The sequence below is a fragment of the Ammospiza nelsoni genome, chromosome 10, assembly GCF_027579445.1.
Source record: "Ammospiza nelsoni isolate bAmmNel1 chromosome 10, bAmmNel1.pri, whole genome shotgun sequence".
Lineage (NCBI taxonomy): Eukaryota > Metazoa > Chordata > Aves > Passeriformes > Passerellidae > Ammospiza > Ammospiza nelsoni.
The window spans coordinates 3,894,624-3,921,058 of NC_080642.1; the positions used below are offsets into that span (position 1 = coordinate 3,894,624).

At 41.5% G+C, this 26,435-nt stretch overlaps 1 protein-coding gene across 4 annotated transcripts in view; it reads right to left on the reverse strand.

Moving 5' to 3' along the window:
- Positions 1-26,435, reverse strand: part of MECOM (MDS1 and EVI1 complex locus) — a 325,715-nt gene that overhangs the window by 155,322 nt on the left and 143,958 nt on the right. For all 4 annotated transcript variants that reach the window (XM_059479099.1, XM_059479093.1, XM_059479098.1 and 1 more), the window contains exon 2: positions 24,307-24,656. In XM_059479099.1, the coding sequence (XP_059335082.1) occupies positions 24,307-24,656 (350 nt within the window). The remainder of the gene's footprint in view (positions 1-24,306; positions 24,657-26,435) is intronic.

A 26,435-nucleotide genomic window follows, 5' to 3' on the forward strand; every position in this document is an offset into this window, starting at 1 on the left:
TTCCCATCATAAATAACCATGACATCATATGAGTCTTATCTACGGGTTGCTCTTACTGATCAATGGCATCACTCTAGTAGTGTAAATAGCTTCTAATGTCCCATCTTCCACCTTCAAATAGATTCTGATTATTTATGATGGCTGTTAGGTTACAAGTCTGAGCTGCGGTTTGGATTTATTTTCTACTTACAGCTGCTGTGGATTTCAGGTTAGATAGGATTATTTTTTAGTTAAGATGATGAAATGGGATAGACTTGTCATGGAGCCTAGAAAAGCCTTCATCTCATTTACTCTCTGTAGCAATTTGACTGTGAATCCAAAGACCTTAAAGGCTTTTCATTAAATAATTCAGAATGTTAAAACAGAAAGTGCTGGTTACTTTTGCCAGGTTCAGAGCAGTCTAATCAATTTACAGTTAAAAAGAAAAGGAAAAATATTTTTCCTTATTACTAAACTACAGAGAAGTTTCATTATGTGCAGAACTGTATAACATAGCCTTACAAAATTGTCATGAAAATATAACAGCCAACAGAAAAATCTGCTCGTCAGCTTTTCCCATGGTGATCATGAAAAAACTAATGATGTTTTACTCACTCACTCAACAAAAACTATTCACCCCCAGGCTAGTCGATATTTGGAAGGATGATATAATCTCTATATTTCTTATGATAATGAAAGTCATGTCTGCCTGAATACAGAGCTCTAGACATTTATTTTTTTTAATATCTATTGCATTCTCATACCCCAAAAATAGATCTTGTAATTGAGAACTAGGACACACAGAACAACAGAACACTGACAAACAAATGCACATAGGTTCCCGCTTGCCACAACAGATTAGGGGGGTCAATGGCACATTAACTAATTCATTATTCAAATTTCCAGAGTCAAGTTCCTCTCTTGCATTACGTTTAGCAAGTGCACCATGTTGAGAGGCATCCTTGAGAGAACAAGTAATTTTTTTCCCAGCATCAACAACAATTAATAAATGGTTAGCGTTGTCCAGCACATTTCTCTAAAGAAAACACCCTAATGACACTGAGGGGGAAAATCAATAAGGATAAAAATGCAGCAGTGATAAATATTCTGCTACTCTTATCCTTTGGTGACCTTCTGAAGGGCTTCAGATTTAAAGACTCATCCCACTACAGTCTTTCATTCCCCTCTTTACCATAATTCATCGGTTAATATGTAACTCTGAGCTGATTACAACTTATCTGTAAATGTCTTTTATGCAACAGCAGTGCACAACCCCTCAGTGGAACAGACCTGGCACATTTTTTAGCTCTCCTTATGGCAATTTAGTTGCAAATGATAAAAAACTCGTGATGGTATTTGGTGTGATAACTGGACAATGCAAAGACCTTTGGGTTTGGCCTGAAAGAATCCAAAACACGCTCCAATCTTTGTATCTGGGTGACAAGCACTTATTTTTCCAGGCAGTATTTCCTCCTTAAGATTGTTCTATTTGGTGAAGAGCTGTTGTGCCCAGAGCAGCGCACACCTCCGAGCGCTACTTTGCCTCGATTAAAGAGTAACCACAGCGCCAGAGGTCACCTGGAAATGGAAAGTCTTTAAAACACGCCAGAGAAACCACTGTCTGGGCTGGAGGCTTTCAAAGGACAGTTCAGCAATTACCAATAAAACCCTGATGGCACCTTTCCAGTCTCTACTAGTTTGAGCTTACAGAAGCGCGCGACGCTACCGTCATTTTCGCGCGTCCCCTCTCCCACCCTTGTTTTCCCCTTGTTTTCCCTTCCCAACGCCATAATCTGTTTCTTATTCCTTAGGTGAAGTTAAAACCTTGGCGGGGAGAAGGAGGGAATGTGGCTGTGACAAACAATGGCTGTTTTGTCGCCGCCGGGTGCTGGTGGCCATCGGGAAGCGCGGACGAGCCCAGCCACTCGATGCCAGGGTGGATGATTTATTGCCTGAGTGTCCTCGGTGGCAATTGGACCCCTTCCCGCTGTCACTCACGCCTTGCAAAGATTTGGTCCTAAAGAAGAGGTTCCCCCTGGTCTAAAGAGATTACAATGCTTGTCATAAAGTGTCTTTTAGCGGAGGGAAATGGGTATGAAAATGGGTAAAGAAAGGAAACAATTGGAAGAGGAGAGAAGATGGATGTTCTGTAACCTTTTCTCAGAGACCCATTTCTCCTTCTTTTTCTCCTGTCTTTAGCAGGTTTTTGTTTTGGCTGATGACAATGCGTAATAGCCTGATAAATTGATTTTGTGAGTCCCCTTTCTCATCTCCTGAGAAGACACTAACTCGTTGGGACTTCAGAGGGCTCTCGGAGGCAGGAGACAACAATTAGTTTGTTGGGGATGTCAGAAAGGAGCTTCAAAGTTTTGCCAGGAAAAATCCTTTCTGACAGATCAGTGCTGACAACGTTGGCAGCTGCTAGGAAAAGTGGAGCTGGAAACTCCCTCAGACTCTCAGGAGCAGGGGAAAATTGCAGGACATTAACTCTGTACAGTGGCTTGGGCACTGTTCTGTTGCTTTTCACTGAAGCATGTATGGCAATGACTAAAGCTTTCCACAGGATTAAAGAAGATTAAGAAACATTTAAAATCAAAATTTTTCTAGGCTTTTGGTTTTTTGGTTGTTGTTTGTTTTTTTTTTTCCTACAAAACCTTAATACATAACCTTTAAAAATTTTCACAAAATCAAGAAAGCAGGTCATAACGAGATATGCTTCTACAGAGGTGAAATAGGTGGTCTTGATACTTGTTTTAAAAATTTATCCTAGAAACTCTGATCTATGTTTTAAAACTTAAACTTCAAAATGGTCAAATTTTTTTTACTTCTTGAAAAACCAAGAAAATCCTTCATGACTTTCTGAAAGCACTCACACATCAAAACCAGTTGCATCGAGGTATGGTTTTGTGCCTCCCAGTGCAGGAAACCTCACCAGAAGAGCTCTGCTTATAAAACCTCCTGAATTCAGCAAATTTCTAAGATTTCTAAGCCTGGAAATAAAAATATCAACCATTTCCTTAAGGGAGAAGCACTGGTCAGTCCAGGCTTGCTGAAAAGAAGCCACTAGAACCAGTTTGTTGACGGATCACAGATCCAGAGGAAAGCTGTGTTTCACAGGTTTTGGCGAGGAGGATCTGACACCGAAACCTGGCAAAGGCTTTGTGAACTCCCACAAAAGAAGCTGAGGACAATTAGTCTCTATTAAATTGATAGGGTCACGTTACACAATACAACTGCATTCCAGGAGAAAGGCATTGCACGTGTTGATATGGGCCCTGACACATCTGTTGGTTCCCTTATATATGTTATGAGACACAAATATTTATGTTTTATTTCACCACAGTTAGTATGGATTTTTGCTGTTAAGTGGAAAGTGCCTAATTCTGTGCTTCTTGGTAAATTCATGTAAACACATACTCTCCCCAGACTCCCCTGTGCCATGATTTCACTGGAGATCTCAGAGAAGAAGATGTAGCTTTTCTTGAAAAATTTTTGGGGAAAAATAAACTCTCAACACCAATATCCCTATGTGATAAATCAATAAAAATTATTTGATAAACTTTAGAAATATTTTATTTCTATCATCCTATACCATACATATATTTGATGCAGGTTAGTACCTACACACCTTGTTGCTTCCTCTGTTTATTTCCTTGATAAGCTGCAGTGAGCTGGGAATGAACCACATCCTGTCGGAACTGATCCTGCACAAAGAAAGGTTCCACAGCACAGAACTTACTTGAAAAGGAAGAGGAGGGATGAAGTGTATGGATAAGGAACTAAACCAGACCTTTAAAACCTGGGGAGAAAAGGGCACGTTGTGCATTCAGTAGTTACAGCCAATTTCATGAGAGTATAAATTGCTTTGCCGAAAATCTCTTTAGGTGCATTAACGCTGTGGTAAAGACACAGCTCTGCAGTAATAATTGCACAGTCATTTGCTGCCTTTTAAAATCACATCAGTCCAAATAATATCACCCAGGGTTATACATCCTGCTAGAAGCAGTCTATTAATATCACACACAACAAAGGTTCAACAGATCTTGACTAAAGCCCAGATTATTGGAAAGGTGAGACAAGTCTGGTGTGAGATCTGCAGACAAAGTTAGGCCCAGCAGACATTTCTCAGTCCATTTCCTGTTCTGAGCTGTTACTGGGAGGTGAAAAAGAATCAGGGTATGTGGGAAAAAATGCCCTTCGAGTGGGAGAGAAAATATGGGTTTTTTTCTCCCAAAGATACACTAGAACTCAATCAGGCTATTAATCAAACAGATAAAACTGGCACTTCAGTCCCTGCCACTGACAGAACTCTGTGCAGTAACAAAACCTTCTCAACACACCAGGAGACTCTTAAAATTCAAGCACTCTCAAACTTAGCAGCACCCCTGAGAGCCACAAATTGAGAGAAATTAATTCTGTGCCTCTGCACCCCTCATTACCAGGAGAGCTGAAGTAGGTCAAATGCAAGTTAATCTCTTAAATTCCACTTTTGTACACGGATGTTAAAGCAGCCATTACTTTTGCACTGGCAAATATCTCCAGGCTAATGTGCAGAACTTTAATAAACCATAACAGGTTGGTATTGAACATAATTCCAGGTAAAAGCCTGAATTATTTTTCTTAAATTTTAGTGTTATCCCCTGAAATGCCCACCTCATGCATCACTGCAACAAGCATGTCTGAAAGGTTTAGCTGCACCTAAATGACTATTTGTGATAAACACTCCATTCTTTTGGAATTAGTAAATATGCATGAATGTTAAAACAACTCAATTTTGTCACGTCAAACATGAAACAGCAATGCCAAACAGAATAATGTGCTAAAGATAATACCAGGAGAGAGGCAAACATGTCTTAAAGGAAACAAGTCCCTGCTGAATGATGCAATAATCCCCTTCACATAGCAATGCCTACGTCAAGAGATGTCTAGCAAAATTTACATGTTCCAGCCCTCTTTTCAGTACATATTATACAAAGGTGATCAGATGTGGATTGTGAAGTGAGCAGATACCTTTGAAATCCAGTCTGGACTCTTTACTGACAAAACCCACCAACACTGTATTTTTATTTTTTTACAGGTGCATCAGCCCTGAGAGCCCAGCTTTTAAACTGCTTTCCTAAGGAGCACACCATCATGGGTAGAAACACAAAAATCTGGTGCTATTCCTTTTAAAACCAGTGGCAAAACTGCCTTGCCAGTCTGTGTAAATGCATCCACACAAGATATCATGTTCCTCTCAGAGAGTGACTCCAATGGAATTGTGATTTTTAGGTCATATATTCCATCAGACCTTGCACACAACTCCTGCAGTTGCCAAAGGGAATTGCATGCATGGGAAGAGCCTGTTAGATTTTTTACAGTGGCTTCCCTTCTCCTGCAATTCACCCATGGGTGATGTCCCTGCTGACAGTAGCAATTCCATGATAAACAATATATTCCTGTCCCAAGCATTCTAGATTTATATTATAAACCTTGGAGAGAATCACATATCTTCAGGTCAAAGTCATACCTCAGTATGGTCTGGCCATTGCACATTTCTCCCTGTGCCTAATGCATCCTCAGAAAACACCCAGATTGTCAGAAATTTCGGCTAATTATCTCCAGTTCCAGCCTAAGTTCAGTAGACTATTCAAAGAGAATAGTCAAAATAAGGAAAGGGAGGAAAGTAAAGAAAAGGCAGGGAGGGAGGGAGGGAGGGAGGGAGGGAGGGAGGGAGGAAGGAAGGAAGGAAGGAAGGAAGGAAGGAAGGAAGGAAGGAAGGAAGGAAGGAAGGAAGGAAGGAAGGAAGGAAGGAAGGAAGGAAGGAAGGAAGGAAGGAAGGAAGGAAGGAAGGAAGGAAGGAAGGAAGGAAGGAAGGAAGGAAGGAAGGAAGGAAGGAAGGAAGGAAGGAAGGAAGGAAGGAAGGAAGGAAGGAAGGAAGGAAGGAAGGAAGGAAGGAAGGAAGGAAGGAAGGAAGGAAGGAAGGAAGGAAGGAAGGAAGGAAGGAAGGAAGGAAGGAAGGAAGGAAGGAAGGAAGGAAGGAAGGAAGGAAGGAAGGAAGGAAGGAAGGAAGGAAGGAAGGAAGGAAGGAAGGAAGGAAGGAAGGAAGGAAGGAAGGAAGGAAGGAAGGAAGGAAGGAAGGAAGGAAGGAAGGAAGGAAGGAAGGAAGGAAGGAAGGAAGGAAGGAAGGAAGGAAGGAAGGAAGGAAGGAAGGAAGGAAGGAAGGAAGGAGAACTACAAAAGAGGATTTTTATATTGTGATAAATACTGGTAGCTTTTTGAAATATTGTTTAATGACTTCAATAAAATAATGCTGAAAATCTGCTTCTACATACAGCCTGCACATGCATGGGGAGCTGTAGATTTATTGCCATGATCATGTGTTAGACAGTTGTGTTGATTCCTCCATATCTTTAGAAGCAAGTAATAATGACAATTTTTGGAGGTAATAAAATTTCCCGTGTCTCTCGCATTAATGTGTTTCTATCACTAGCTTCTTAGAGGCATTTGGAAACAATCAACTTCTTATTTTAAGGAGCCTTAAGATAAGGTATCTGTGAGCTCTGCACTTGGGGTAATTGATCACATTTGTTTCCTGTACGAAGGTTGGACTCCTCTTTCCCTTAAACTTGGCATGTTTCTCATTACCCCGTGCCTTGTTAGCCCAGCAGAAATGCTCTGCCGTGGTGAGTGAAAACAGGAAGGTCCTATTACAGAGCACATCTAATCAGGGATGGCAGCCCTTCCCCATCTCCAGGGCCCTCAGCACCCAGGATCTGCTCCACAGAGCCCTCCTGGGGAAGCAGGGATGTGCTGCTCCCCTGGCCACTCCAGCAGCACTTCTGCCCTCAGTCCTACACGGTGGTTCTGCTTCAAGAAGGGACCACAAACTCCAGAAAAGGATAGGAAGTGCACTCAGTCTGTTTTTCCTTCTGATGATAAAAGTGTCAGCTTTAAATTCAGGAAGCATCTTTGCCTTAGTTGTGAAAGGCCACATGGTAGCACTTGTCTGCGAGGGGTTTTTTAATTTCACAATACAACAGGGTTTACTTAAAAACAGCCCTGTTATTCACAGAGCATTAAAAAAAAAAAAAAAAAGCCATTAAACTTGCAACCAAAGAAAAAAATTAGGTTTTCTCATGGCCTGCTTTTACATTGGGTTTATTATGTTGGAGTGGATCGTACGCTGCTTACGTTAAAGGAAAGTCACGGCACTGCATCTATTTTTACCAGCAGAGAATTTGTCCTCATTTATTTTGATTGAAAAACTGCTGTTATGTTACATTGTAAACGGACTGGTCCTGTTGCATGAAAAATGTGCAGCGCCGTATTTTTAATTTCCTCTTCTTTGCATTCCTTCTCCCCCTTTCCTACCAACAGTCGAAACAAGAAAACCTGAGCATTTACCAGAAAGACAGAGAAGCAACTTTACCTCTAAACTCAAAGCCATGTTTGTACATGAACCAGCAGGGAGGATTTTAATCAGGCCTTGCTGGCTCCGAGAAATCACCTACGGACAGCACAAAACTGCTGCAGGAAGAGAGGCTGGGAGGAGGCAGGCTTTAGGGGCATTTCATTTGACTTGCTACAGACTTGTTTCTTGTAATATCTCATTTAAAGAGCCAGGGAGTTTTTACCTACTGAGAAAATAGCCTGTAACAGCCTTTAAAATTCTTGCAGCTGGCCAGATTTGGTATTCCAAGGTAAAAGTCTCTTGCCACTAAGGGATCTGCAGTGCTTTCACTAAGTGTTCTTATATTCAAAAGCTAATGTTGAAGTTATTATTAGCAACACTATCTTCATCTCGCTGAAGTTAATATTCAGAGTTGGCTACCACTGAAATATTTCAGTTTAGCAGAAAGCAAATACTTCATTAGGGAAATGTTAAACCCAGTGAGGGATCATTACCAAGTTTAATTGATGGTAAAAAAAATAAAACTACTAAGTGGGAAAGAAAAATCCTGTACTCCTAGTGAAAATAGATCTCACCAAGAAATGAAACGTTTCTGGCTGTTTCTCCTTTGAATTCCCTTCTTTTCTAAATATGCTTTTCATGCTGTATCTCTGCAGCTCACTGTAATCTGCCTAATTTGTTCCCATGCTCTTTCTGGGCTGTCTTTCCTCTCTGACCATCTTGAGAACTTCACACATTGTCAACCTATCATAGGTGAAAGCTTTTGAAGATCTACTACTTTTCTCCAAGCCTAATAAGGTCAGCGACCTTTCAAGCTCTACTATTTCCTTTTCTATCATTAGCCTGATACGGGCATCAGCTACCTCTCAATTTTCTTCATCTCTTCAATGCCTCACTTCTTCCTTTGGACACTGTCTAATTAGGAACTTAATTTCCTCTTCCCTGATGGAGTTTTTGATAATAGAGAGATCCTATTCACCCCTGGAAGACAGAGCAGCACCATGATTTCCTGCTCAGGGGTGTCTTCAGGTATGTTAATTAATTTTCATGGTGCTCTGCCACAAAACCACAAAGAACAGCAGCTCCTGTAGGAAATCCACCCGTGGGGAACAGTCCCGCCCTAACTCAGCCAGTTTGGAGAGAAGGACTGCAGACGTGGAAGTAGCCAAGGATGAGTTTTTGATGCCCTGCAGAGCCCACTTTGCATTTCTGAGCTGGCTTCTCTATGGAAATGTCATCACCTTCCACCAGCTTGAGGGAGGCTTTGTCACATCCCCATTCCCCAAATCCAGTGTGCTCCAGGAGAGGATCTTCCCCTGCCCCACAACCACGAGCCACAGCCATAATACGTCCACTTCTCCTGCACAAAAACCACTGAGCACCTCGGTCACACCAAGGCAAAAAAGAGTCTGGGAGGATATTTTTTTCCAGAACTGAAATTTTTTAAGTAATTCCAAAAAGTGCCCAATTTTCCCCAATTTTCTTTTCTTCTCTTCTTTTTTTTTCTTTTTTTTTTTTTTGCATTAGCAATTATGGGCAAGGGAAATGCATTCTGTGGGAAAAAAATCTTCACGCTAATTTAAAAGCAAAATGCTGTCCAAATAAACAGCCTTTCACCTCTTGGTACGCTATTAAGGAAATTTATGATTTGTTCGGTTTTCTTTAGCACTTTTACAGCATTTTTCTTTCCACAGAGTCACTGGCTGCTCTGCCATGATCTGTGCCCTTCCTCCCCAGCCAGGGCATGTGCCAGGGCTGCTTTGCCATCCTAAAAGCACTGAGAAATTTTTGGTAGGAAACCTCTAACACATCTATGCCCGCCTCTGTTGGCTTGCGTAGCAAGTGCTGGGAGCAGAGCTGTGCTGGGGTTGCTGGCCTTGCTTCAGGAGGATATTTGGCAGCATCTAGCATGTCTGTCTGGGAAATTTGGGCAGTTTCTGCTCAGTGCTTGATGGAAGAGATGCCAGGGCTGCCCTAGGGATGCAGAGCTGGCAGAGACAAGGACACAGCCCAGGGCAGATGCTCCCACACTGCCACCCTGGGACAAGGTGGCAACAAACAGGAGATTCACTGGGAATTCCCTCCCCTTCTCCCCATCACTGCCTCTTTTCTCAGGGGTTGTTTGTTTGGTTTTTTTGTGGTTGGTGGTAAAAACAAAAACATCTACTATAAAAACCAAAACCAAACCAGCAAAGCCTGCAGCCTGCTTGACTTGTGCTGGGGAGAGTTCTGAGGCCAAACTGCACAATATTGGGGCAGATGAAAAACACGAGGTTTCCATTCCCCTCGTACTGATCCTCTCTTGGTCATTCCCAGTCTGTTCTCTGACGTGACCCAACACAAGACCCAGGTCCCCAGCAGAAAGCTTCACCTCCTGCTGTCAGCACAGCCCCTCCACGCTGTGGGGAAGGGGCTGCCACGGGCTCTGGAGTGGGATTGGGGCACCCAGGGTCCCTGTCTCACTCACCTGAGGGTCCCCAGGCTCCTCAGTGCTGGGCAGACCCCCCCCATACTCAACCTGCCCTTGTGCCTGGCAAAAACCTTGCTCAAAATGCAGTGGGGATTCATTATTTCAATATTTTCTTGGTTTAGTTAGCATTTTGAAAGCCTCAAAAAAATTAGAGGCCAGACTCTCCCCAAATCCTCACGAGCACCATTCCTTTCCCTCCTCCACACCTATATCTCAAAATGACCACATTCCCACATAAATTTTAACACTGATCTACAAAGTTTCTTATTAATCTTTTGCCTCTGAACTAAAGCATTCCCTTCCCCAGTGTGAAAGCAGAAGCAGCCATGAGACCATGTGGCGCATCCAGGAGTGTTCTGTGCCCCTGCACGCCTGTGCTTGTGCATTTTTTCTTCCTTTCTTAAGCCAGGGTTTGAGATTTGAGTTATTCTGCAAACAAGACCCAAGAGAGACACAATTAGACTCCCCTGGAGACTGACCCCTTATAGTGCCCACCTGTAGCCGGACCCAGATAGCATCCCAGTGCAATGAATTAGCACTCTAAGCTGATTAGAGCAGCTCTGCACAACTCTATTTTATTGACACAATGAAGAGAGGACAGAAAAGGGCCTGAAATGAGAAAATCATTTCCATGCTGACTGAATTAAAAGAACAAAAGAGCTCCTTGCAGTTGCAGCATTCAATTTGTCAGAAAAAAAGGAAGCCACTTAATGGATCACAATAGATCTGAGCAGACAGATGAAATTTAAAACTTCGGCATGAGTGCGATTACCAGCTAAACATATTCTCAATCATTTCCTCCATATGCATAATTTAGTTGGATTGTTTACTTGGAGGGTTTGTTGGGTTTTTTTTTTTTTTGCAAAAACACTGTGTGAGATGTTATCTCCTAAGTGTCTTTGCATCCCATTTTTCCCAGCCCGGAAGGCTGCTGTGTTGGCTGGTAATACATTTTGTTGTAACACAAATTGCACTAAATTGTGCCTGTCTACGTTTGCCTTTCTCCCCTGCCTCCAGAAGTAAATTAATATTTTCAGTGTATGGAAACAAATAATGCAAGATCATCTTATTCCAAAGCGGACCTAAATTGATTATAAATCACATGCATTATTCTGCTCTGCTTCCAGGAGAACAAACGTACTGCAACTCCTATTCTAGCAAAATATATTAGTTTGTGCCACTATAAACAGCCTTCTCATTAAATTTAGGCTTAAGCTAACAGTAATAAGACAAGAATACAGACTATTAAGGGGTTTCTCTGAATGATATATATAATTACTTACAAAAGAGATATGCAATTTACTTTGACATTTTCAAATCAAAATCTACTAACCCATAGAAGGAAATATACCTTTAAAATAAAGCTGTGAAATAAATTGAAAACATCAGTATTTTAGGCTCCCTGTCCTCTAATTATGTAAAAGCTTGAATCTGAGTCTGCCCTAATTCAAAAGGGAAAATTGGTTGCATCTGTAAAAATATTTGACTTTCCCAGATTATATTTTCTACATAATGAAGTATTAAAAGAAGAAAACAGCAAGCAGAGTCCTGCAAGTATATTGGCATATAAAGAACATCACCTCCCCGCATATTCCTTGAAAGCTAAATATTTTGGATTATGGAGAAGGGAGCCCCTTCCTTCTCTACACAAAATTGTAAAAGCTTATATCTCATTACAATATTTACAAATCAAATATCTCTTGCAGACCGAAAATGCAAAACAAAAGTAATTTTCTGAGCCTCATTATGACTTCAGAGCATCTGAATTCAGAGCATTTGCGTTGATTTGCCCTGACATATATTTTTATTTTTCTGAGCATGTTTTAATCAGTTCACTTGACGTCCTTTTTACCATTCAGTTTGCGATTTTACCAGCTTGTTTGCATCTAATTTTGAGGTTTAAAAAAAGGCCAAAAAACAGCAAAAGAATTATAATTGCTTATAACTCCCCTGTTTTGAAGCTGATACCCTGCTAAAGAGAAAACCAAGCTGAGCACGGGCAAGGTTTACTTCTGCTGGCCGCTATTACTGATTTGCCTAAGCATTTCACAGGGGTAAATACCCAAATCATTCAGGGAATGACTGACACACTCTGACATGTGGTTAACAGCCTTACCCTGTGCTTTTGCCTCTACAAATCTCACTGATGCCAACACAACCTTCCAAATATTTCAGATAATCATTTTCCCCCTTACTCTTAAAAAAACTTTTACAGCCACGTCTGAACCATTCAAAGGATCCCTGATTGGAAATGTTACTGTAACCATTTATTTTTTCATCCTTTATTTTTTTTTAACCTCCTAAGTGATTGAGCTAAGAGTTTTTTACATATATATATATATAAATAAAATAAAAATAAATATATATTTAAATATATTTGTATAAATAAATATATATTTAAATATATTTTATTTATAAATATCCATATTAAAATATGCATATATAAAATTAAAAATAGGCATATATAAAATTAAAAAATACATATTACAATAATTTTTAAAGGCCATTCATGAAGCTTTGGGATATTTTAGCAAGCTCAACGTAGTGTAACTTTGCTGACAGCCTGTCACATTTCACTGACTGTCTGTCTGGGATCCTGCGATAACATCTGCATTCACTCAGGGCGAGAGCTTACCCTAAGACAAAAAAGTGGGTCCTGCCACATAATGCTCCATCATTCTGTCAGTTCTGACATGGCATCTGAATTTTTTTGAATCACTAAACACTTTTGGGACTCTGGTCCTTATTATCTTTCCTTAGTTTCTATACTCTCTCAGCAATGCTGAAAAATGTAAAATGTGCAAACAAGGTAGTGGACGGCTCGGGCTTTTTGTCGTCTAATCCTCAGCCCCTCATTCATGCTCACTGTTAATCTCTTAAGACATTATAAAACTGTTAGACAAAGAAATGTGAATACCTCTGCTTCTAAGCAGAATGGGAGGAAACCAAGGAAAATCTGGATCATGCTAAGCTTTTCTTTTCACCACAAAAATGGTAACTTAAACCTGTTGCATCAAATTATTTATAATTCCCAACGCTAAGGCTGGGGTTTTTTTTTTCTTCTCCAGCATTACAGAGCGAGCCTGGCAATATCACAGGAGGAGGAACGGTGCTACTGAGCCTTTCCAAACACATCAAATGTGTAAGTTACACACAAAAAAACCTCTACAAAGCCCATGAGAATATGGGCAAATTGGGTTTTAATCCCTCTGCTGGTTTTTTGCTCAGCATGGCACAGAGCTCATCATGCTGTCAGGGCTGCTGGAGACCACTTTGGGGTTGATTTCTGTGCTGCAGAAGGACCAGGGCCTCGCTGGGCTGGCTCTGATGGTGGGGATGCTGCATGGGACAGGCTGGCTGAGGCTTCCCTGGCTGGATGGGACCAGGGCCCCATTTCACATTAATCCAGCTCTGTCTGGAGCCGTCTGCTATTTCAGGTCATCATTTCACTCCTCCTGACTCCCACTGCTGCGGGGGCATTAGCATGGGGACAAAAGCTGCTCAAGCACCTATTCTAAACCCATTCAAACCCACTAAAAATCACACCCAAAAATGATACTGTTGCAATCAGCTAAATTTTATTCAGGAATGCTGGGGCTGAAAACCAGAATTTTCATTTTCTACTTCTGCATTGTTGTCATGGGTGGTGGGATCAGATAGTCCAGTCTTAAAATTGCTCCGGGAGCACAAAAGTATTTGAATGCAAATGCCAAACAAGTCACTCTCACTGAGCTAAATACCTACCACGAGGGTTTCTTTACACACAGAAACTTCTGTTAAAGTCATAATCTTCAAATAATTATTTAAACTATTGTGAGATCTGCCTAAAACATGTTTTATTCATCTCTGTTTGCATTAGTGAGAGGGAAAAGGGCTTTAATGAGGGAAGTTGAGATGTTGCCTTTTTTGCAACAATGCCAGCCATCAAATTGCTGAGATGACTTTGAGAAAATCAGCTTTTGAAAGGGAATAATGAGGGTCCGTACTGGTAGGGATTGAGCTGCTCAGCTAAGGGTGGAACTGGTGATATTTCAAGCAGAGGGAAGTGTTTGTGGGAAGGAATGAGCAAACTGTGTCCACAACAGGGGGAAAGCCCCAAGCTTAAATGAACTGAGGAACACCAAAATCTTGACATGAAGAGAGAGCTGAGAAGGAAAAGATGCAGTAGAAAACTAAATTATATGCAGCCACTAAAAGGCAATCAGAGCCTGGTTAGCAAAGCATGTGCACAGCCAGTGCTGGAGGCAATTATAGCACTGACCTGTTGAAAAATAAACTGAGGAAGATGAGGGCCAGATATAAAGGGCAGGGATAGATGGGACTTACAAAAGATAGGAAGAAGCTGAGAAGAAGGAAGTTTTTCACAAGATTGAACAAGGATTCCTGCTGATTCCAAGGCTTTGGGACAATGTGGAGAACAGCAGCACCAGTTATGAGAGGAGGAGACCAGGGAGAAGGAAGTAAAGAGAAGTGCACAACCCAGGGTCAGCTAGTAGATGAAAATGCAATTTGAGACCACAGATCTACAAACAAATAATAAAAAAGGCCTCTTCACACAGTCTTAACTGGAGGAAATGGTAAAATACTGTTCTCTGTGCAAGAGAGAGTGTGCGTTTCAAAGGCAAGGCACTGAGCTCACTGTTGCCCACCCTGGCCATCAACACCATTTTGGCACAGAGGGTTTGGTAGGGTCATTTCTGGGTTTAGCATTAAAGACAGAAAAATTGTTTTCTCTCCTCTTTTTTAGCTGCTCATTTGTCTGCCTACACATGTGCATATTCCAAACAGGTAGATGCCAAGTTAAGACTGGAAAGCAAAATCACTTTTTCTATGTTCACATGCAAATTTTGCCTTATTTGAAGGTTATCACTAGATCAATACTTACAATTTACCTTTATAGAATATTTTCTGTAAATGCAGTAATGCTGAAGCTTTCCCATCCCCAAACTTCCATTTTGGCCTCCAGGAGAGCTTTACCTTTTTTTGCACAAAATCAACATTTCTACCACAGTTTTTAAATACCTCGACCACAAACCTCTTTGAAAACATTAATACCCAGATTTATTTTTTAGTAAAACACCCGCATAACAAATAGCTACATTTCTGGAAAGCCCATTTGGCCACATGAGGCTGTTTCAAGAAGATAGGAGGGAGCTGAAGGCTCCTTTTGGAAACCCTGAGCAGCTCCACACCAGGTCTCCAGCACAGCCCACTCTGTGCCTGTTGCCAATACACTTCATCAAGTTAAGACTAAGAACAACACTTTGGGAAACCCACTATACACCAGAGCCTCCTTACGCCCTAGGCTTCACCTGATGAAATGTTATGCTTTTTGTGGGCTCTTTTACATCTTTCCACACTAAACATGAGGGCTGTGCTTTAAAAGGAAGGGCCACTTAACATTTGTGTTTCTTTCCCAAATTAATGATTATTGTATGCACCGAAGTTAGCGCCATCACATAAAGCCTGGCAGGATTGTGACAACCCCTGTCCTCACTCCTGTGCATGCCACCTACCCTTCAGCCAGGAAACATGAGGGCTGTCATGACAATAAAGCTCCATATTAATCCTCTCTGGGGTAGAAATACCCTATTAGCCAATTGCTGGTTTCTGGTTTTATTTCCAAATAAGTATACTTTTTTCTAATTTACCTGATGAACACATCCTAATCTGCAAGCTCTAACAAACAAAATATGGCTTTTTATCTTGTTTTTCAGTCTTTACTAGACCAAACTCCCAGATTGCAATGCTATTGTTAAGCATCAAACCCCAGTTTGCTGTGTCCTCTGAAGAGCATGTGTTCCTCTGGGTTAATAAGCATCTTGCCATACCCCAACCCCTGTGTTCATTTGCTTCTGTTTAATGACGACCATCTCCTCCTGCCCACATGTATGCTCGTCTCTCCACTGCTTGTTGAGCCATCAAGACACACCTTTGTTTCATTTAGTATGCAATTTTCACCTCTGACCCAAGAAACTAGTCTTAGGCTTCCTGAACTTTATTGCCTGTTAATAGACTGCTGGCTCTCTTTTCAGCAGTCATAGAAATGGTGGAGAGACATTTAATTGAAAAGAGGGACAAAGCTAGAGCCTGAAAGGCAAAGTCAGTTGGGTTTAAACAAAAAAAAAAAAAAAATCCAGCAATAATATGTTTGAGGAGGTTTGGATATTCTTTACAAGTTCGTGGCTCTTTACACAAATAAGAAAGACATCATTGATTTAATTATCTTCCCGGGGAACAATGGTGTAATACCCTGAATGGTGCTAAATGATTGATCTGGTAATTCATCTTCTGCTAACAGCTATCTATGCATTTTGTTTCTCTCCAGTCCTCAGCCCGATGACATTAGCAGCAATGTCACGGAGCAGTGCTGGGCTTTCATAAAACACCCACAGATGCTCTTTCCTGCCGGTGTTTAGGGACACATGGTTATAATTTTGTCTGTATTTCTTTGTCGTAGATTACTTTTAACTACATCTGTTCAATTAAAACAGAAAAAAAGAAAGACACAGCTAGAGCCCATCAGCTTTATATCAGAAGAAGCCTATTAATGAAATAGAGAGATTTAATTTTGTAAGTGTTCTGATGGGTGCGAGATGCCTTTATGTTTTTTCAGAAGTTCTGCTTGGTGAATAGTTAGGAAAGGACATTATTACCGCATAAGGATATTATTGTACACAGAAAGGCATTATTAAAAGTGATTTATTGTCCCATGTTAGGAAACTTATAGGAAAAGTCTGATAATATATTAAACTTGTTTATTATGAACTTCATATAATTTTTGAATAATGCTGCTTTTTCTTTTGACAAGAGCAATAAACTCTGCTGATATAGACATACGTTGATTATCCCAAGTCAACTGTGTTGCTTAAAGAAACATGCCCAAACAATCAGCTTCTGACAGCTGCATCTCTTGTTATTTACAATAGCCATCACAGTAATAACTCACCATTTCTATATTAATAAGGCAGTGAAATTTATTATGATGGTATTGAAAAGTTATTAAGTACTGCATCCCAAGTGACAAAGTACCACAGCACTGTCACTATCCAAAAGCAGTTGCCCATCCATCACAAAGCTTTCCAGATGGTCCTGCATCTTTATCGCTCCCAGGTTGGTGACATCACCTGTTCACCCACTCAAAATTGATGATGAAAGCAAACAGATCTATCTTACTTACATTTACCAAATCAATTTAATTTTACAGGCCGTGGCTTAGTGACATATTGACTGTTTTCCTTAATGGCATCTACTGTACTTAATGCAAAGAACTCATCTCTGAATCCTGGCTTGCATAATGTGGCATTTCATAATAAATTTTTTACATCGTATTTATTTAATGGGAAGAATTATGATTGTCAGTTCTATTAGATGCAATTATTATTCTCCTCAGTTTAATATTTTTTATTTTTCTTTCTAATGTTGTCTTTCTTAACAGCTAAATTCAATTTACCCATTTTGTCTTTTAAAGGGATGTTTGGCATATCTCATTTATTTTTCTTTGTAATTTGATAATCTCAAATCTACTCCAATGGCAGGTTTTGTCCCTATTAATTGAATGCTTTTACCTGCTTGGACATAATGTTACTGAACTCAAAAGCTGCCTTGGAGGTGTTTAAATAAATAAAAATCTCTTTGCTCTGAAGAGAAATGCAAATTCCTGAAACATCCTCTCAGTTCTGCTCTGAAGAAGGTAACAAAACTTCCTTCTCCCCTTCCTACTTCTAAGTCCACTTGACCCTTATGGTTTCACTCTGCTTCCCTCAGGATTTAATGCTCCTCCTGATTAAATTAAAACCTCAGTGGCTTTGTGGGCAAATACACACACAGACCTTCGGAGAGGTTTGTGTGGCTTTAGACTCCGCCATGAAATGTGTGATTTCCTCCCCTCAAGGTCAAGGACACGGCGGAGCATCCACTGTGGCTGGAGAAAGAGTCAATTCCACACAGCCCATTCTGGGTTTCACTGGGACAACAGCTTTTGTGAGACTTTCCAGCTGTGCTACACCAACAGCTGCTCAGCCTCCTGCACTGGCTGAAAGCCTCTTCCTGAGGTTGTTGCCACGTTGACCTTGGGTTGGCTCAGAGCCTCACCAGCCTCCTGAGCACAGCCCCAGTGCCAGAGCTGGCTCAGGATGGGGGTGAGCAGCACCTCCCCTCCAAAAACCACGGCAGCCTCTCAGCTCCCTTGTGTGATATTGATCTGAAGGTTTTCTGAGAGCAGCTCCCCTGGCCAGCTGAGGGGGGAGGGAGCTTTCCCAACAAGCAGCAGCTTTGCCTGACCAAGGGAAGGTTGTGGTCTTTGCCAAAAAAAAAACCAAAACACCATATCCCACCAACTTCATGCAAGACTCTACTTAATTGTGTTAATCAAAGAATTAGAGCAATTTAAGGGTGGAGTAGAAGGGAATAGTAAAGAAAAACACCACGGACTAGTGCTGAATGATCCCTCTTGTACTCATCATCTTCCACCCACACGGAAAAACCCAAAGGACCCACAGCTCCCCTTTGCTGTCAATACACTTAATTCAAACCGAATGACAAGTCCACCTGCTCGTATCTTGCTATTCAAGGACCTAATATTTGCTCATTTGCAATTATAAACGGTGTGTTCTCCAGCCAGGGAGAGAGCTGGTGATAAGCCCAGGGAGCTGGCTGGAGTATGGTGCTGACATCCACTGTGAGGGCAAGGCTCTGCTCATGAGGCAGCATCTGCAGGGACTCCTATTGCTGCAGCCGTGTCTGACTCGGGCACAGCCTCACCACAAGACCCAGATGCAAACAACAGAAGAGTTCAGACTGGTAACACTTGCAGCAATGTCCCTTTTGTGCACAGCTCTGGAGGGGCTGTCTGAAGCACCCTCGTGCATGCCCACCCCAGGCAGGACACACAGCATGAACCCCATCCCGCGGGCACCAAACACCGCGTCCCTTGCCCAGAGCTCAACACGGCAGCTAAGCACACGCTTAGCTCAAACACCTGGGTAATCCTGTTGATGATAAGCTCGTGCCTAAGTGCTTTATTGGACCCCAGCCAGAGCGCTCTCTGCCTTGCAAAGCTGAGCTCCAAATGGGATAAAGCATCACCTATGCGCTGCAGACAAGGTAAGGGTGTCACCCCCACCTGCGGCTGCCAGGAGTGGATGATCTGTTGACCTGGGGGAGAACACCCTCTGCAAAGGCCACGTTGGTCCTGTGTTGATCAAAAAGCAGCCCCACCTCCCACTATAAAACAAATCATTCCTTTTTAATTCCAAATAACAGAATAGCCCACATCCTTTTTTCTGGTTTTGCTTCAACAATAATTTTGCCAAAATCCCTGGAGTCTCTATGCTGCTGAAATCCATATGAAAGGAGAAAACCTAGGCAAGGAATCTGTATTGTGCTTCCCTGCTTTCCAACCACCTGGCTGAGTGTGGTGCTGTTTTGCATGTTAATGCAGTTGAAAACAATTCAAGAAAAAGCCAAGATTTGGTCTGTAAAAGTCACAGACCAGTGGCAGTGTGAAAGTGTCAAACAACAGCAGAAAATCAAGGGTTTTATTGTTTAACACTAAGGAACACTCCATATCCCAAAGAAAAATATTCACAAGTGATGAAGTCTTTGTTCCTTCTATTTTTCTTTTTGAAAAGAACATTATCTACTGCTCTCTCCCAGAGTGATTTTCCTGACTACAAGGGAGTTATTTCCCTCAGCACTGTCACTGTTTATTAAGAATAGCTTAACTGGAGTTTTAAGATGTGAGAATTCCACAGGAAGTTATTTAGAAGACTTTTTGCTCTGTTTTTATTAAAAACAAAACAAACTAACAAGAAAACGCTGCTTTCAGCATTCTGGCATTGATTTTTCCAGAAGGACCCAAAACCAGGGGCCAACATCTGTACACAGGAATTGGTTGGTAACTGCCACTGATTACAGTAGAATCCTTTGGATGCTAAGAAAACCCAGCTATTGGTTTAGATGCTGCAAGCATATAGACTAGATTTCATCTCTAAAAGCCTATACATTCTTTTTTAACATATAATTTAATTTTCATAGCAATATATGGTACACCTAAACCCCAGAATCTTGAATAAATTTAATTTTTAAAACTGACAAAAGAAAGCAAAAGAGGGCAGAATTAAAGCTTCAAACTGTGACTATTCCAGTCCCTACAAAACAGTGGGAAGCTTGTACTCCAGAACAATTTTTAGGAAGCTGTGCGGTTTTCTCAGAGGACTCACATGAAAAATGTTAGAGGAGACATAAATAAATAGCCAAATGGCCTCCTAATTTCCATTTAGAAGTAATAGCATCAGCTCAAGCATACTCTACCAAATATGAGTTGTTTTTCAGCCTCCCTGGCATGACAGGAAAATATACTCTGCTCTATAAACAGATTATATGGTGCTTTATAAAGCTCTAAAATATTTTTTTTACTTCTGTGACAGGTTTGATTTATTAGAGTTTATTGCTCCTGGTTTTGCCCTCCTAGTAAAGAAATAAAAGTTTAGGATCAAAAGAGCTGTGAAGAATTTTTTCTTATGAATGAGACTTTGAGTTTGCTGGAGCAGCAAGAGACCTGAATTTGGATGTTGGCTGTCCTCTGGCCCAAGGTAGGTGCGTGTGCTTTGGCGACCTACTCAAAGCCTTGCTTTGAAACATCCTCCCAGTTGTTTTTCATAGCAGGGCATGAACCACGATGAAATCACTAAATTTGCGTTCCCTCGCTTTTGTTTAAAAAAAAAAAAAAAAAAAATTACTGCCATCCCTTAAAAGCTTGTTTTCTTTGTTGATTAAGCAGCAGTCAATTTTCCCTTTTCAAACAAGCACCGAGCAGCAGCCTCCCGACCCCCTCGGATCCGCGGGCTGCCGGCAAACACTAAAACCCCCGTGACAAACTGCAAAAAAGCTCGACCTTTCCCCTTGTCCGGTGACCCCCTGTTCGATTTGTACTTTAGCCAGCCAATACCTGATTAGATAATGCTCAACTCCAGCCCCGCAAAATGAGATAAAATTCAAATTTATGGCTTTTCATTTAAACTGATCCACAGCACTCTAATCATGACCCAAGCGCGACTATATCACAACAAATTCTTTTTGTCCCGGAGTGTGTTTTATGGCTGAACTGTATAAATGGACACAATAGACATTGTTTTCTTGGACTGGCTCTGATAGAACTCTGTGTTGATCCCATAGGGAGTCTTGCCATAGGAGAATGTAGGGACAGGCTCCATGAAATTCCTCAGCCTGCTGCAGAAAATTTTTCTTTATCATCAGCTGCCTGGCTGCAGAATTTAACAGCAGCAGTTCCCTCAGCTTCCACTTCTCTCCCAGGCTAATCTCAGTATCAGCTCAGATGGATATCAGTCACAAAAACTGGAAGTCAGAAGTATCCCACAGCTGGAAACACCCAAAACTATGACAAGCTTTTGCAAAGGAAAAAATGTCTTTTTCAAAAAATGTAGTTACAGTCCAAATTTTTGTGTAACTGTAAACTCTTCTCTCCAAAGTGACTGTAGGGTTTTTGGTTAAAATTTTCTAGTGTAAGATCTTAGACCCAGCAATACTAAACAGCTGCAAAACCAGAGCAAATGTTTCATAACAAAATGGATGATATGTGCAGCCTCAGAAAAAGGCTGAGGAAGATGTCCATCTTTCCATACAAGACTGTTTTAATGTTTGTTTTCCTCCAAAAAGAAAAAACAAACTTTGAAAGCTAAACACCACTGTACATTCAGTATTCCAGCTTAAACTCAGATTAAATGAAACGATTGATTTTTTTAATAACTTAGTCATCCTCTCTGCAGTCACAGGGGAGCCTGCTCAAGAGGTAAGTACACAAAGTGTAGCAATGGTGCAACCCCACCATGCATTTTTTGGAGCACTGCAGACAAGTAAAGGAATGGGTATGCCTGGACACAGCAAAGCACTTTCTTTAACCGATGGGAGCAGGATCAACATGAGCAGGTTGGGACATCCCTCCTCCTGAAGTCACCAGGTGGCTTCTACAGCACCATGAACTACTCCAGGAATTACAGGTAATCCAACATGAGAGAGTATTGTGTCACAATCTGCATCAATAAAATTCACTCATCAAACAAGTGGGAAGATTTTGAAACCTCTCACACTGCAAAATCATTTAAAATCCACACCCAGCACCACACAGAACTTGGGTTCTATCCTTCCTCCATTTAAATTTGAAACTAAATTTCACCTTGGTTATGAGCAACAGCAGAATTAATTCTCATTTGTTAACTGGTTTGCTGGGACTGGCTGGACATGCTCTTTGTTTCCCAGAAGTGCCCATTTAAGCAGAAAACAACAGCACCAGAAAAGCTTAAAGACCATACTTAAACCTCAGTAAATGATAGTTTTCCTCCCCATTCCACACTGCTTTTAGCATTGCCTGAGCCCACCACCCACAAAGAAGTATCAGCTTCTTTCCCTCTTTAATATTCAAAGCACAAGCCCCAGGAAGTGGTGGATTCCTGAGTGTGATGACGAGAATCTGGGGTGGAATCTGGAGCATCACTGAAGCCCTGTCCAGCACTACCAGGATCCCCCACATCCCTCCTCTAGCCCAGCCATCACTCTGTGCCATTTTACTCACTGTGTAAACTCTGCTAACCAGAATTTCTCTGTCTCTCTTCAACTACAGTAAATGTATTTAACCCACTTGTTGAAAAAAAAAAAATATTCAATTTCAAGTTCCTTTAAGCACCACAGAATACTTCTGGGTGAGTGACCAAATTGCAGAGGGACTTGACTGTTGATTTTGTGTGATTTTGCTCCAACACTTTTCAATAGCTTGCCCCAGCTGTCCCAAATAAATAACACTATTCAAATGGCACGAGTCCTGCAGCTTGAAAGGGATTCAGGCTGCCAGCTGGGCTTCCAGCACTATCAAGATATTAATTTCTTGTCTGAATATCACAGACCCCAAAATCTGAAATATTCCAAGCAGGAAAACCAGTCTCTAATATTGTAGCATATTGCCAGCATCTAAGGGTGTGAAAAGCGAGATGGATTTCCCTCAGTCTTAGTGGGATTATCCTGTCCTACAGCACTTGAGTGTCCAGTCTAAAATGCCCTAATTTTGGAAAAATGTTAAACCTGCAAGAACAGCCATGTATCAACAGTTTTTGCTTTAATTTCTGTTATCAATATTTGAGCTTAATTGTGGTGTGGTTAAAGGTCAGATTTTATGGTTTCCTGGTGCCTTTTTCAAATAATAAAGATTTCTCACTAGCAATTATATTGCATCACAGTCTGCTAACTCAGTAGAGTGCTGCCAAGTCTATGATTTCTCCTGACACTATTCTGTCACATTGTCACAGGTCTCACAAGAGTTTAAACAGCTGGATGGAAAGTTTGTCATGAACTCCCTGAGTGTTTATGGGTAGTTAAGAGCAAATCAAGCTTCCATTTTCCACCATATCTGCGAGGCTCTGCTCCACAAGGAAACTCCATTTTTCCTGGGAAAATGAACTCCCATCTCTCCAGAGGTCAGGCGCGCCCCTGGAGAGCCACACAAACCCTGCACGGCTCCCCTTATCAGAAAGCAAAGGAAACGTACAGATGGAAAGCAGAGATTGTGCTCTGTTCCTGCAGCACATTGTTAAAACCATGAATAAAACCATGCAGGAACATTTGTTACATCATAACACAACAGCAGCACTGCTTGATGTTTGAATCCCTGACCTGACCATGGACCAGGAGCTCAGGCAGACCCTCAGTGATACCACAGTGAGGAAAATGCTGTCCCTGAAGGCAGGGAAAGCAAGATCCAGCACCTGTACTCACCAAAGGAGTCCATGGGCTCCTTCAGGGAAAGGATTCCCCAAAGCATCTGCAGAAATAACACAAACCACACCATTCCCATGAGGGCTGGGTATGGGTCTAGCATTCAAACCTCCTTCACCAAGTGAGTGGCAGAATTCCCATTAAGTAAAATGGAAGCAGGATCAACCTCGCAGCTTTTGAAGCCCCCTAGTAGCACAAAGTTCTTCAATAGGAAGTTTAGCCATACATCACTAGATTTAAGGGCTATTTTAATCATTGTTGACAGAAAGTGGCAATTCTCAACCCTGAAACAGCACCCAGTTTCATTTCAAACCTATAGTGCAGCGATTTTGCCAATCCCTCACCAAGAAACATAACACAGGACTATCCAAGACCTGATTCAAAATTGTATAGAAATGTTCCAACAACACTTTTTCCTCACTTTCCTCAAAAGGAGCATCACCTGCCAACATCCACCCAGACAGATTTCATGCATGAAGAGCAATATTAATTTCTGACTTTTTTCTTTTTCAATTTACACTCGTCTCCATCCAGAAAACTCCAAAAGGCCACGATGCACTTTGTGCACATAAATATGCTTTGGCTGCTCCAGGATAAGACTCAAATTCTGAAAATATTTCTGTGTTTATAGATACACAATAACTCAACAGACCAAAAGAATGTAGAGAAAGAATCTTACCTCCCAGCCGTAACTAGGATCTTTCAGGTGTGGCCGCTGCTCTCCTACAAAAGGGCCAAATTTTTCCCCTGCTTCAATCTTCCTTTTGGTCCATATCCCTAATCCTGCTCCAGGAATGTTGGATTCTCTGAGCTCGAACTCTGAAGGAATGGGAATGTCATCAGGAATGTATATTGGAGCCTTGTAAGGAGAGCTCTCCTTGGGTGTGAAAGCTTCGCTGGAGGTCGCTGGAGAAGACGGCTCTTGGATGCTGATGGATGCTGGGCACTGGACATTTGCAGCCTCTCCATCAGCTTCTGGCACCTCCCCCAAGGGAAGTTCTGGAAAGCTCTCGTACAAACATTCATCACCTGGAAAAGAAGGAGAAACGGTAGGATTTGAAACACCCTGTCAGGTTTTGCACATGAAACCCCTTCAGCCTGCACATGGAATGGAAGGGACAGCTTGGGAGACGTCACCAATCACTAACCCTGCAGCACAGCCTCACCCTGGATGGAGCTGCGCCTTTTCTCTGGTGTAGGCCTGGGGATAACACAGTGGTTCTGAATATTCCTGACATCAAAAGTGGTTTGCATCACTGAGCACAGGCGAGGGAATTGCACACAGATGTAAAGGCAGGCACACCCCATTTTCCAGTCTGGATACAGCACTGCACCCCACACATGCTTTGAAATTACAACTGAAAGCCAGCATTACATGTTACAACTGAAATCTAAGAGAAGTGAAAAGCAGGAAAACTTCACTGGTCTTGCAGAGAGACAGACTGAACCTAAAGTAGCCAAAATTAAGTTTGATGGCCTCCAATTAGTCTTCGGAGAAAGGATCCAGCCTACCACACAACTCTTGGCAAGAGCTTCAGCTGATGTAAATCAGTGTCTTACCATTGACCTCTAAGAAATGCAATGGTCTAAAATAAGTTCAGGATCCAAACAGCACCTTATAGAGAACATGAACCTTCTCCTCTTACAGTTGCAAAAAAAACTGGGGCAGATCCAAAACACATTAAAAATAAAAAAAAAACTACCTTCATCTCTGGGGTTTAGCCAGAAAATTAAAAAAAAAAAAAGGAATAAAAAAGAAAAACTCACTATTTTTGACAGCCTTAAATGTAAGACTGATTATAAATTCCTTTTAGTCAAAAACTCAGAGTTACTTCAGCAGGGGCTTTAGCTGCACCAGCAATATTGTGCTTAACTCAACTCTACATGCAAAAGAGTCAAAACAGCAAAACTAGCCAAAAAAGCCTTCTTTGCTGTTTATATTCATTTAATGTATTCATGTTCTTGGGGTTTTATACACACCAGAACTCATTCCACTTAATTCAAACCTAAATAGGAGGTGAGAATACTGTTCTCCAAGGACTGAAACTAAGAGATCAGGTATTTAAAACCTGAGCTTGAGAATATTTGCATAATATGGTTGGACTAGACATGAAAGCGTTACACTGGGCTTGGCTTTCAGAATGACTCTGTTTCAGTGAAGAAACAGGAAACTTTAAAATGTTCTTTCAATTTCTTGCTCATTTAAGAAACTATCCATGGGAGATTAGCACCGTATGCCTTTTGCACTGGAAGCTGGTCATAGCCCATTGTCTCTCACATCTTTGTTACATATTATCTCACGGTTTTATATCTGTACTTTCATGCTTCTGATACTGCCTAAGACAAACACTGGGACATAACAAATCATTGGAATAGATTGCTCCCATCACAGGACTGGCAAACTGGATTCTTCATCTGTGAGCAATTTATTCACAGCCATGAAGTGTTTTTCTTTCTTTTATGTGGCACTGGCTATGACCTCATACATGTCACAGGAAAGTTCAGCTACCCGTCCCCTCGGCCTCCGGTTTGGCAGACTCTGCCTGCACTTTAGCAATTGAACCCAATATTGATCAGTTTGTCACTTTACTAATACCTGGCATTCTGAGAAGTAGAAAATCTTGACTGACTCCACCATTTAGCTGAGAAGGACGCAGAGAGGGATTTCCCATTGCTTGTGGTTCAGAAATCCTACCTGTCAGAGCTGGCTTTGGCAATGATGCTGAGGGGCTCATGAAAGCACTGGTGCACAGAGCTTGCTCTCATGAACCCATGCCATCCCTTCCTGCCCCCAGCACCACTTATCTG